This window comes from Glycine soja, chromosome 3 (genome assembly GCF_004193775.1).
Source record: "Glycine soja cultivar W05 chromosome 3, ASM419377v2, whole genome shotgun sequence".
Classification (NCBI taxonomy): domain Eukaryota; kingdom Viridiplantae; phylum Streptophyta; class Magnoliopsida; order Fabales; family Fabaceae; genus Glycine; species Glycine soja.
Window position 1 is genome coordinate 45,667,881 of NC_041004.1, and position 13,172 is coordinate 45,681,052.

Here is a 13,172-nt window from a genome sequence, read left to right on the forward strand (position 1 = left end):
AAAAATCGTTATAATCTACTTATTCAAATGAATAAATTTCTTTTTAAAATCGTTAAATTACAATAATTGATTATTCAAATTCTAAAAATTAAAACAAAAAATAGTTTTTTTTTACTGGCACCATAGATCATTTCAATTCTTAACGTTAGGGATTCTTAACTTTGAGAACTATTAATAATTATTTTGTTCTTAAACTTTGATATGTTTACAGAAATCAAATTAATTAATAATAATTATGATAAAAAAATTAATTAATAATTTTCAAATTTAGAAATAAATTATCATTATAAATTCCAGGAACAAAATCAATTGATTTGTCAATGTTAAAAATTAAATTAACCAATGAAACTAATTTCAAGAACCATTTTTTTATGATGGTCAAAGTTAAAGAATATATTTTTTTCTTTTAATAACGTATTCAATTTTTAGTGATAAAAAAAATTCAACTGGATGAAGTAACTAATTAAGTTTTATGAGATAAAAATTAATCATAGATAAAGCTAATAGATATCTACACCTGTAACACGGTAACCCAATTATACCATTGCTCAATTAAATTTTGAAGTTGTCTCTTTGACAATTGGTGGAAACGTTGTTTTGGAGGGTGCCAAAATGGAAAATTTAATCGAGCATCTGAGCTAGTTTCATTTTACGGGTTTCATTTAAAGCTGCACGCATGAGAAAAGGTAGAACTAGTGACACAGCAGAATTTGATTGAACAAGGAACAAAAACAAGAACAAGTATTAGAAGTATAATGAACAATGGATATTATTAAAAGAAAAGAATTTCAATTTACAAAACCAACAGCAGTAAGACTCTAAAAATTTAACTTTTTCTGCACTTCTAAGGAATCAATTTAGTTCCTTGCATTTGGGTGAGGAAGGCCGAGATGGCTAGAGTAATGAAATCTGCTATTTTTCAGGCATTTTCCTATGTTTTAGAAAACAGAGATCACAGGCATTCAGTAGAAGGGCCGAGATGGTATAACCAATGACTTTCTGCTGCTAATTTTCAAGCCCCCCTTCTGCTTGAGAGGAGTCCACACTAAAGGTTTGCGTCTTGGATGCCTCGGGCTGCCAGCAAACTTACTGCTGCTCCTCATCAAAGTTGGTGATGCTGTCTCAACTGAGGTTCTAGCTTCTGGCAATATGGCAAACAACCTTGAATACTGAGCTTCCCTTTGGTTCCTTTTCGGTGATTGCTGAGTGGGGAAACGGAGTGGAGTTCTGACAGGACACAGAGCAGCTACAGAAACACGCCTCCTTCTAGGCTGACGGGCTTGTGATGTTGATGGTGGGGGTGGGGGTCTTACAGCTATGGATACCCCCCTTCTTCTTGGTTTCATAAGGTCTTGCGTGTTAATTGAGGTTGTTTTGGCAACGCTTTCCTGTCCATCCATGGAAGAGCTGCATGAGGGCCTTATCAGTGATTGCCGAGTGGGGGAACAGAGTGGAGTTCTGACAGGACACAGTGTAGCTACGGAAACACGCCTCCTTCTTGGCTGAAGGGACTGTGATGTTGATGGTGGGGGTGGGGGTCTTACCGCTATGGATACCCCCCTTCTTGGTTTCACAAGGTCTTGTGCGTTAATTGAAGTTGTTCTAGCAACGTTTTCCTGTTCATCCATAGAAGGGCTGTATGAGGGCCTTCTCTCTGGTGGTGGAGGCAAAATGTTAGTAATTCTTCTAAGTGGCAGTCTTGGATCGAGCGGTGGCTTCTTCATGATTTTCTGATCAGAAGCTATTGACTCCCACATTGTTGAAGGTTGAGCTGAAACTGCTGCAAGCAATATATTTTCGTGTTTCAGTCTCATTTTTCTCTCCCCTGTCACCTGGTTCTCAAGATCCCGAACCTTTGAAAATTCAACCACACATTTGATGAGTTATATTTCCAAAATGAATGCATTAATAATAGCATCTAAATAAAAAGAGACAAGCATAAAGGTTTATACCTTTTCTTGAAGATTTCGGCACATGAGTTCTCTTGAAGTAAGTCTCATTTGCAATGACTGCAAGTTATCTTGTAATTTTCTAGTTTCCTTCTCATCATGTTTGACCTTTTCTACCTATTTGTGATCAGATTCCCAGATTTAAGAATTAAAAATCAAATTTATTAATCAAAGCTTCTCTTGTTCTTAATTATAGCACAATTAGACTCTAGCATACCATTTGCTTGTACTTATTCAGTTCAGTAAGGTCTGTTTGCTTGCGGGCTGGGCCACTCTCAATTCCTCGTACACGTGCGGCAAAATTCAGAGAACAAAGTGTCTCTGTTAAGTCTGCTGCACTTGGACTTATCTGGACAAACATTAAAGTTTTGCAATCACCTCCTGCATTTCAAATTTTCAATCCCAATTCAACATCATAAATAATGAAAAAAAAAAGAAGAGAAAATGCTCACCAACAGACCTTTAGAATAATGAAACAGCTATGAAATTGCAATTCTAATTAATGCTTTTTAATCCAAGACGTAACACAACATCACTTATAATGAGCACTCAAATTAAAATGTAAATAAAATAATTGAGGAGCATCAGAATTCAGGCTGTGAAATGAATCCTCACCTAAAGAGCTCTGGAGTATATGGGTGAGCTTTGAGTTCCTATTTGAAAAAGAAAAAAGAAAAAAAAAAAACTAGTGAGACAAAGAATGATTATGTATAGGATATTATATGTTAGGGATGATAGAATTACCTGTAAGGTATGTGGGCTGATTTGGATGCAAGGGCAGAAATAACATCACCAAGTGCTGATAGAGACTTGTTTATGAATTGAGATTCCTTCAGTCTTTCTCCTTCAGCTTCAGTTTTCACCACACGCTCACTGCCAGCTAAATCTACTAGCCAAAGGTGACTCCTTGTTTTCTGGCCATTGATTAAATTCTCCCCTAAAACAGTCACTCGCAACAAACTGCATGTAAAACAAAACCACATCTTTGTCATCATCAATGGTGAACAAGTGATATCCGTTTGCCAGCTTGTCCAATAATTTCATTCAAATTATTTAACATATTTACTGATGCAAAGAATTATGCCTCTTCCAAGTTTAGAAGAGTAATATACACAAATATAGTATATCTAAAAGAAGCAAGACATACCAATGAGAACGACTGCTAAGCTCATTAGCACTAGTGGATCCAACAGATCTGGCTCGGTTACCAGACTTCAGCTTTTCCCACACGTCATCTGTTCCATAAACACAAGCTTCAACGAGTCCTGGGACTTCTTGGGTTCCATCTGCAGCTTGCTTTATCTCCAACCTACATTTAATTAGATAAAGCTTACAATTTGTTCTTCACATCAATATCACTTGAGAAACATTTAAAATGTCAAAATTTCATGCTTAATTGGATTGACAATGGAGGGGGAAGAAAAATTTCAGATTATGACAAAATGTTAATGGGTATAACTGTATATGCAATTTCAACTATTCTACCATAGAAGACAGGTGCAGAGATAATCAGTTAAAGTCATAAGGTCTTACAGTAAAGTTATTAGGTTCCGCCAAAAATCATGGTTAATTCTATCAGCATCTCTACCTTGCAAAGCAATATGCGTTTGGAACTCAGATTTTATTTCATTAGCATCATGTGAAACAGTGTAAAAGTGAAAGCATTGTTTCATTATAAAGCTTATCAGAGTATAGCTTAAGTTGAACGAAAACTCACTTCTTAGTAGGTTCAACTGAATTTTCCACCAAAAGATCTCTTATCTTCTCATTGTAAACCTCCAACATGCTAACAAACAATTCATATTTTATTACGTCATTTCTCTCTTCAGATATTCGAAATAATTCCTCCAGGGTTCTATAGTTAACTCCCCTATGCTGTGGTGTTCCTTCCATAGTAAAGGTCTTGCCGGTTCCAGTTTGACCATATGCAAAAATGCAAACATTATACCCATCTAATACAGATGTGACGATAGGTATTGTTTGTTCGAAAACAGTCTCTGCACAGTAAAATAATCAACACACTATTAATCATTAACCAGCAAAAGAAAGAAAATTTCTTAACTGAAACTTAACCATCCAAAAGTTCTAATTTCTCATGTACCTTGGTTATCTTCAGGTCTGAATACATAATCAAATTTAAAGTGCTTTTTTGAAGAATCAGAGCAAATGACTTGAAGCCCATCAGAAGTTGACTCAAAATTGACAACAGATAGTGCTGATCCATTTGCAATTTCACTTTCATTTAGTGGTCTGCATCTACAGAAAACTCTGATATTTCCCTTTAGTTCAATCACTTTGTTGTAAAGCCGCCTACGCTCAGAGGACTCCTCTAGGTACTTCCTTTTCAACACTTCATATTCAGTACCTAGTGACACATAAATAAAGATGAAAATCTAGTATAAAGTAATCACATGGAACCAGATATAATTATTCAATTTTAGGTTAGAGCCTTACCAAGAAGCTGAACAGACTTTAAAACATCTAGGCCTGTAAATGACTCAGCTGTGAGTTTCACTTGATCAGATAGGGCTACATGTTGTTTCTTCAAATTCTGATACATGAAGCATATAAACCAACATCAACAAAAGCAATAATACAGAAGGAATTTGATTAGAAGTGATATTTGGAAACATTTTGATTCTTGTTTGATCAAACCATCAACCAATTTTTAAAATTTACCTGAATTTTAGTACTCAAGTCAAGGATTTTCTTCAATATTGGGAGTGTACGATCCTCATCAGGAGAACATTCACGGATTCCATTGGATATACTACTCTCATCCATATTGTCAGAGGTCTCATTGTTCAGTTGTGCTAATACATTATCTGCTGATATACCAAAATCCAAATAATCAGAGGGCAGAGCCAACATCGAAACCAGCTTTGTAAGAATCTTTTACTTCCTTAATTTTTCAGATAAATCAAATCTAAACCCCAAATTACATTCTCTTTTTAAAATATATTAGGTTTGAAATCTTGTTCGCACAAAATGAATGCTTATTTTTGTGTTTGCTGCCTAATAAATTTTTGTTTTGCCTTTAGTCCTGATAAAACAACAAATTTTTTTTTGGTATTTAACACTTATTTTACACTTTTTTTTAGTCCCTAATATATTAGCAAATTTTGTGTTTAATCCCTAATAATTTTTTTTTTCCATTTGTTATTAGTTGGGACTAAAACAAAATTTGTTAATTTATTAAGGAACAAAATTTGTTAATTTATTAAGGAACAAACACAAAGTTCGTTAATTTATCAAAGACAAAAAAATATCAAGGACCAAATACGAAAGTGTTGTTTTATTAGGGATTAGAAACATATTTTAGCCTTCAAACAAAAGCTAATTTGGAAAATTCAAACAAGAAGATTCAATAATTCACATTTGCATTCCTGAATCGATTATAATAACAGTAATAATAATAATAATAAAAGAAAAATTATAAGATAGAGAACTGTTGTAGAGAAATAATCTCGTAGAATCTATGAAGCACGGACACCGACACGGACTCGTGGACACCTGTAATGTCTAAAATATAGGATGTAGTACGGGTGTCGTGTGGGTGTCGGACATTGACATGGACACGTGTCGGACACCGGACACGATAAGGGACTGGAGTGTCCGTGCTTCATAGCTGTATACAAGATCTGACAAAAGCATTAAGTGGATATGAAGAAGAAAAACCTGTTTCATCACAAGCTTCAGTTGATACGCTTGGCTGTGGCTCTGAAATTAAACAAATAATCCAACAATTATGATTTTCGGAAACATAAAAATGAACCTAAATAACAAATAAAAGAATGAAAACCTGATGACGGCTTCAAATTGCAATTAATACCGAATCGATTGAACTTTTCTGTAAGCATCTCAATGATTTGATCTACAAGAATTTTCACAGCAATTGTTAAATTTCGTTGAAGACAAAGCGAAATAAGAAGAAAGAAAGAAATGAAGGAAAGAGCGAGTACCGTCCATGACAACGTAGATTTTGAAGAAGAAGAAAGATGAGATTTCGCTGACGAACAGACACTGTTTCAGAGAGAGATTTTGCTTACGAAGGAACACCGTTTCAGAGAGAGAGAGAGAGAGAGGTGTTTAGCTGTTGAATTGAATGATTAAAGCAAAATGAGAGTTTGAATATTGGGATCAGACCCTGAAAGCAGCTATCTATCATGTAACGGCTACTCATACATACTAACAAATAATGTGGGCCGGGCCTCTTATTGAATGCTAATATCCCTACGGCAATTTAAAAATTGCAAATAAATAATAATTAAGATTATTTTTAGTGAGTTACAATTAAAGCTAAAATTTACCAATTTTTTGCGACTTGACCAATTAATTTGATAGTTTTTCTTCAAAAAAATTAATTTGATAGTTATAATATATTTTATTAAAACTTAACTTGATCAAGATAACATTCTTTTAATAATGAGTCACTAATTAAATCGATTAGACAAATGATTTATATGTTTCTAAATTTTTAAAAATTATAATACAAATATTTGAATATACTTAACTAATATTTCTCTTAATTTATAGTAATATAAATATTTAACATACTTGACAAATGATAAACTTGAACCTCATCTATCTATCTATATATATATATTAAAACTGTTGAGCCGTTACCACATATCAACAGCTGGATAATTTACATTTTTTTTGGATTTTAATGTATTTTGTTTTTAAAAATTTAAATATTTTATTTTATTTTATTTTTCTCTCACTCTTTTATTTACTTAAAAAATCATGCATTGCATGGATTCTAATGCTAATTTTAATTATTTCTCTTGCATTTTGCTTTTTTTTAGCTGTGAGACAATTTTTTTTGTGTCCCATATATCTCCCGGAGAGTCAGACTAATTCCAACTAGTCTAAAGGACATTGGAAAGACAGGTCGTGTAAACATCATTATTTCCAAAGTCCAAACGCATGCATTTAAAACGAGAACCAAAAAAAGAAAGCAGATATAGCAGAAATGATACAAAGACTTCTAATTTGTCATCAGTTAGAGTAATTTGTTTATACATGAAAAACAGGCATGTTGCATTGCACAAACTTGCCACCTTGTCATGAAATGACACCGCTACCGGCTTTCCTATCCCTACTAAAATCATAAAAGAAAGATATGAGATATAAAATGAAAAAAAAAAATACATATCAGAAACTGTACGTAGCTTATATTCTTCGCGTATGTTTCAGAGAAATGGGGTATAAGGCTTCTATGAGCATCTGATATCTAGCAATTGGTAGTGTAGTGTATTGTAAACCATGTCCCATCAATCTCAGTGCTATTGGCTGGGGAGTGTATTTGGGCAGGGTTGCTATCCAAATGTTAAAACCAATCGACATGTTGGCTTGAAGATTTGGGTTGCTTCTTTGGTTTTTGATATCGGTTATTCTCAAACTTAGCTTTAGTTATAAGTGAATACAGCAAGTCTGCCTCAGCTGATGTATCATAGGGTGCTTCCAGTGTACTGCAACATGAACCAAATGGAAACAAGAAATTTTAATGGAATGCATATAATAAACTTCAGATTCTCAATAGCATTTGAACAAATTGCCACAGGAATTGTGGCATTTTATATGCTAAAGAAGATTAAATGAAAAACCAGGCTAGATTTATACGTGAAATAATACATCAACAACCGGGATTGCAAGTCTGATAAATTATCTTGCAGCTTTACAAAGAAAAGGTTTGGTGGATGATTAACGTTACCTGTCAAGTAGCTCCTCCAAGAGAATTCTTTGTGACGGGGTTACGTAGTGAATGCAACTTCTAGGGCATTGTCCAACAGCACATTGAACTTGGTAGTCGTCCCCATGACCTTAAATAGTTATTGATGATGGCAATGCTTATAAAATTATGAAAAGAATGATATTTGCACAACACATTTTAAAATAGGTGAGACATGTGTCATTCTTTACGCATACGCATTGCTAAAAAATTGTGAAAATGAATAACAGCTAAGAAAACCTTGAGAAGATGCACGTGCTGTTCCAGTTGAAGAGGCATATGTGAAAGCATGAGGGGCTCTTTCCACACAGGAATTTGAACACGCTGCAGAAAATTTAAATTTGTAGATGAAATGGAAAGTAAATATATATTGATCAATTCCTAGTTTCCAAGAGTTGATAAATTACAAACTCTCGTATATTAACTGTTAGAAATAAAGACATGGTGTTAGCGTGGTAGTTTAACTTTAGTGTGTGTGAGATGATAGTGATAGTAAATGGAAGACGAGGTACATAAAGATTAACTGGAAGAAGACATAAAGATGGGCCAGTGAAACCATTATAAAGGATGAATTTCATTACATAATGACAAACGGATGTAAGCACCTGCATAATTATAATTCTGCCCACCCATAATTATACTCCCGATCAGAACTGCATTACCTTCCACATGTTGAAACCCTGATAAAAGTGCAGAATATATATCATGCGTATACCACATCCATCATGCACAACTCGATTCAAAACGTGGAAGGTAACACAGTTTCTGATAGGGTGGACAGAATTGTAATTATGCAGGTGTTTACATACGTCTCTCTGATTGATGGAGAAGAAAACATAATGTTAATTTCGTATAAAGATTAAAAAGAAATATGAATTTCATATGGCATGTCAATTTTGTCTGGGGTCGAAACATAAGGATTTTCCAAAAAGTAAAAAAGATGGGGATGGTAAGGGTAGGGTACCTTTGCCGACACAAAGCAGCTGGTTAACAAAAAGATCAAAAGCTTCACACTCTGGCGTGTCAAAGGGATCTAAGCATTCACTACAAACGCAAATCCGAATAGAAAAGAAGATGGCGAGACGTTTCCAAATTCCAAAAGTGAAATGTGAAAAGAAAAAGACATATTTATTACCTTTCAATTAATTCTGATGGAGTGCAGTTGGATAGTATCTGCAGCAAGCAAGAGTGAAGATGGAGGAGAATTGATGACTAGAGAGGGTTGTGCCCAGGTGGCAGAGAATAGAAAAAGAAAAGAAAGAATGGTAAGTAGAGTACCCGGTATGCTTGAATTACGCGGCGAATCATAGCATCAGAAAATGTTCTTGCATTAGCATCTCTGTTGAGGTCTGGATGGAACTGCTTCACCTTTGGGAATTGGGAGGAAGAGACAGCAATTAGTTGTGGAATTGGAATGAATAAATAATAATAATAATAATACTTTGGTTCGAAAAGCAGCTTTGATATCGGCGGCGGAGCAGTGAGGGTCGAGACCAAGCACGGCGTAAGACGAAGCAATGGAGAGAGGAGCATCATCGTCTCTCAGACTGCAACTCGCTCTTGCCTTCTTCTTCGCAAACTGTGCAAAACTGCGACTTCCAAACGGGAGAATCGTAGGGGTAGTTATTAAGTTTAAGCTCATGCTGCCCATCATCGCTGCTCTTTTTGTGGTCACAACAATGGCGTGCTTATTGCACTTACTCTTTTTATTTATTTACTTATTGTAAATTAATATGTGGACAGTGGATGCCCAAGTGCCACTTGAGCCCTTTATTTCGAACTGAATCAAATGTAAATAGGTTTTCTTTGTTTTTCATCCATGGATTTCTTTTTACTTCTTGCTACTTTTAAAACCCCCCCAAAACAGTTTTCATTTTATTTCTGCACTTGCTCGCATTTTATGTTTAAAAACTCCACGTTTTAGTATTATACAAATAAAGTTAGTTTATTGTAATGATAATTTTTTAACACTTCTAAAAATTAAAAATCAATATTTCTCTTAAAATAATTAAGCATGCTTTTAATGTCAAATTACCTGGGAGGTCTATCACACTTGATAAATAAATACTTTTGGATTCAATTAAACAGAGAATTAGAGTCTCGAACATGACGGATCCGTCAAATATTGATCATTATTTTGGAAGTTGTTCCAACTTGCAACCAAGATTTTGGAAAGTCGATATAATTGACAGGTTAGTGAAACGTAATCTTATCATTATTCATTTGCTACCAAAATTCAACAACCAATCTTCTAGTAAATCTCTTTCGTAGTATAGTGGAGTGCAGAAGAAACATATCAAGTCAGCACAAGAGGAACTAATATTGATCGTGCAACCCATATATAAAACAACAACAAGAGTCTTACCATCATTTAGTTAACTATTGATGAAATGTACTTATGTCTGTCATCCAAACAAAGCTCTAGTCTGGCTAGTTTTCTGGACAAACGTTAATGGGATTCTCACTAAAAAATGAACAATAACAAATAAATGCAGAGACTAATCTTTTTTGTCTTGAATCTTGATCGTGCAGGAGAAGAAACATATCAAGTGAGGATGTGATCATGCAACCATGTACATGCTCATAATATTTATCTTAATTGTTCATGCATAATTATAAGAAAACAAAATTGTCGTGCCATTATTTTAATGATGTATTGATGTAATGTACTTTTTGTCCATGATCCACGATCCGATCCAAACCAAGTTCTGGCTAGTTTTCCGCACAAACATCTATAGGGTTCTTCTCACTAGAAAATGAACCATCAGAATAAATGCAGAGAAACAACTCAGCAATAGAAAATCAAACAGGTCCTAATCCTTTTTATCTTGATCCAAGTAATAGAGAATACACCTTTTGTCAGGAACATAGCCTTCATCTTTCAAGTGTTTCAATAACCTGGACAAAAGCCAGAATATAGCATCAGCTTGAGGATGCATTTTGTCCCCTACTACGAAACTATTGACTTTCTTTTCAATCTCAACCCAGCTTATACCCACTTCTTTTGCTACCCCCATCTCTTTCATTTTCTTAATGGAACGTGCTCTCTCCTTCCATTTCCCTTCACTAGAATATATGTTCGCCATCAAAACGTAAGGAGCCGGGCTGTCTGGTGTAGCCAAAAACAGTTGATTTGCAGCATATTTACCCATCTCAGAATCACCATGTATGCTACAAGCACCAAGCAATGCTTGCCAAACCAGTACACCAGGATTCTCAGGCAATCCCTCAATAAATTTTTTAGCTTCCTTAAGAAGTCCAGCCCTCCCCAACATGTCAACAACACAGGCATAATGTTCAGAACGCGGACTTAATCCGTGATCTCTAGTCATAGATTCCAAAAACTCCATGCCCTTCTCAACTAAGCCTGCGTGACTGCAAGCATGAAGCAATGACAAAAATGTTACATCCGTCAGAGCTATACCCTCCACTCTCATATCATCATAAAATTGAAGCGCTCTGAAACCATCCCCATAGCGAGCGTAAGCTGCAATCACAGAGTTCCATGACACTGAATTCTTTTGAGTCATCTCATGAAAGACTTGCAGTGAGTCATACAAATCTCCACACTTGGAGTACATGTTTATAAGTCCATTACTAACAAACAGATTCTGAATGAAGTTCTTCTTTATAATTAAAGAGTGAATCTGCTTGCCAAGAGTCAAAGAAGTACCAACACCAAATACCCCAAGAATGGCAGAAACCATGTTGGGGTCAACTTCAATCCCCAATTTTACCATTCTCATAAATATCTGGATAGCTTCCTCCTCGAGTCCATTCTGCATAAAAGCTACAAGTATAACAGTTAAGGAAACATCATCAAGTTCCTCAGCAGACTCAAAAATCTCCCATGCTTCTTCTAAACTTCCACACTTTGAATACAAATCCATCAAAGCACTTTCAATGCATAAATCTGACTGCATTCCCAATTTCCATAGCAGTCCATGAATTTTACGTCCTTCCAATAATGCTTGTAAACCTGAACAAGCCATGAGTGCACTCAAATATGTCAAAGAATTAGGACTCACTGACCCGCGACGCATTTGATCAAACAATCTCAAACCATCCTCATAAAATTCATTTTGTGCAAGGCCTGAAATCACTGCCGTCCAAGTTACAACATTCCTCTCAAGCATCTCATCAAAAACCTGCCTACCTTGACTAAAGCACCCACATTTAAAATATGATGTAATAAGTGCATTCCCCACTGTAATTTCCCTCTCAAAACCACCAACAAACACCAAACAATGGATCATTTTGGTCACACTAGAGAACTCCAGTCCATCACAAGCCGACAACATTGTAGTCAGTGTAGCCTTGTCAAATAGACAACACACTGTCCTTGACTCACTCATTTGCCTAAAGAACCTAAAACCCGTGTCACAATCCCTGTTCCTTAAAAACCCAGAAATAATTGCATTCCATGACACAGTATCTTTCACAGGCATATGATCAAACAGCTTGATGGCATCCTGCAGTTTGCCACATTTGGAATACATGGAGAGGAGAGAGTTCCAAACAAAAAGGGCATTGCGTGGGGAGCTATCAAAATCGAAAGATGGAGGTTGCTTGATGATACGGGCATGGATGGAAGAACCAAGATTAAGGTTTCCATCTCTGCCACAAACAGAGAGAAGAGAGCTCAAGTCTGCGTGGTTGAGGACAGATTTTGAGGTTGCAGGAAATGGGTTTTGAGAAGTTGGTGGCTTCTTCATGATGGAGGGTATAATGAGAGAATCCATCCATGAAGGAAGATGGGCATTGAATTTCCATCTGGATTTCATCCATGAAAGGGGAAACAAAGAGGCTGATGAGGCGGTGAGGACACTATATCACAGACTAATTCTAAACCTACGGAAAAGTAAAAGATTTATGCTCCGGTGTCTTTGCGATTTGGTAGTTTTTTTTCCTTTCTAAATGTTCTTTTTTATTCTTTATGTTTTAGTGTTTTTTTTATCTGTTTTAGTATGTTATGATTTAAAAGTTTTATTTTATCTTATATTTTTTAAAATTTTATTTTAATTGTTTCTTTATGTCTGGCCTGAAAATATTCATCATCATTATAATATTGTGATTTATTCTCATAATTGTATTTTTCGAAATATTTAGTCATACATCGACCAGATAATCATCTTCTTTTGCACATAAGCATGATTTTTATTTTATTTCATATACTTATTTTTTTTCTCATTTCTCTTAGATCATATTATTAGTCAACTCAACTTAGGTAAAAAAATAATAAAATTTGATACTCGAACATGAAATCGAATGATATGTCTTGTTTTTTTTTATTACATTGATTGTTACTAATAATCATTAAAAACGTTCATCATTGGAAGGTGACTGACATACATGAAATTGATATGGATGAAATGAGAGTGCAAGATATAAAAAAATTACAATATTATGATTATTTTGTAGATCATACAAATTTAGAGAATTTCAAACTCAATCACTCAAAAAACTCCAAAAAATATAGATGAAACAAG

At 34.9% G+C, this 13,172-nt stretch overlaps 3 protein-coding genes across 4 annotated transcripts; all 3 read right to left on the reverse strand.

Moving 5' to 3' along the window:
• Positions 1 to 744: 744 nt before the first annotated feature.
• On the reverse strand, positions 745 to 7,068 carry LOC114407608 (kinesin-like protein KIN-14S). Of its 2 annotated transcripts, none has more exons than XM_028370784.1 (14): positions 6,975 to 7,068; positions 5,912 to 6,042; positions 5,752 to 5,823; positions 5,628 to 5,669; positions 4,629 to 4,774; positions 4,404 to 4,500; positions 4,051 to 4,314; positions 3,667 to 3,946; positions 3,097 to 3,258; positions 2,694 to 2,909; positions 2,565 to 2,602; positions 2,167 to 2,330; positions 1,953 to 2,066; positions 745 to 1,853 (listed from the first exon to the last, which is right to left on the reverse strand). In XM_028370784.1, exons 2-14 carry the CDS (start codon positions 5,916 to 5,918, stop codon positions 963 to 965), a joined length of 2,493 nt encoding a protein of 830 aa, XP_028226585.1. In that variant the 5' UTR covers positions 5,919 to 6,042; positions 6,975 to 7,068; the 3' UTR covers positions 745 to 962. The 2 variants fall into 2 exon arrangements, with proteins under 2 accessions (XP_028226585.1, XP_028226584.1); XM_028370783.1 differs by having other exon boundaries at positions 4,629 to 4,777.
• Positions 6,917 to 9,419, reverse strand: LOC114407609. The gene is made up of 7 exons (XM_028370785.1): positions 9,125 to 9,419; positions 8,962 to 9,051; positions 8,819 to 8,856; positions 8,648 to 8,727; positions 7,924 to 8,007; positions 7,666 to 7,774; positions 6,917 to 7,423 (listed from the first exon to the last, which is right to left on the reverse strand). The coding sequence occupies exons 1-7, from the start codon at positions 9,335 to 9,337 to the stop codon at positions 7,282 to 7,284; spliced, it is 756 nt and encodes a 251-aa protein (XP_028226586.1). The 5' UTR covers positions 9,338 to 9,419; the 3' UTR covers positions 6,917 to 7,281.
• A 625-nt stretch (positions 9,420 to 10,044) lies between these two features.
• Positions 10,045 to 12,596, reverse strand: LOC114407610 (pentatricopeptide repeat-containing protein At3g05340). The gene has a single exon (XM_028370786.1). The coding sequence runs from the start codon at positions 12,465 to 12,467 to the stop codon at positions 10,497 to 10,499; it is 1,971 nt and encodes a 656-aa protein (XP_028226587.1). The 5' UTR covers positions 12,468 to 12,596; the 3' UTR covers positions 10,045 to 10,496.
• Between the last annotated feature and the right edge of the window lie 576 nt (positions 12,597 to 13,172).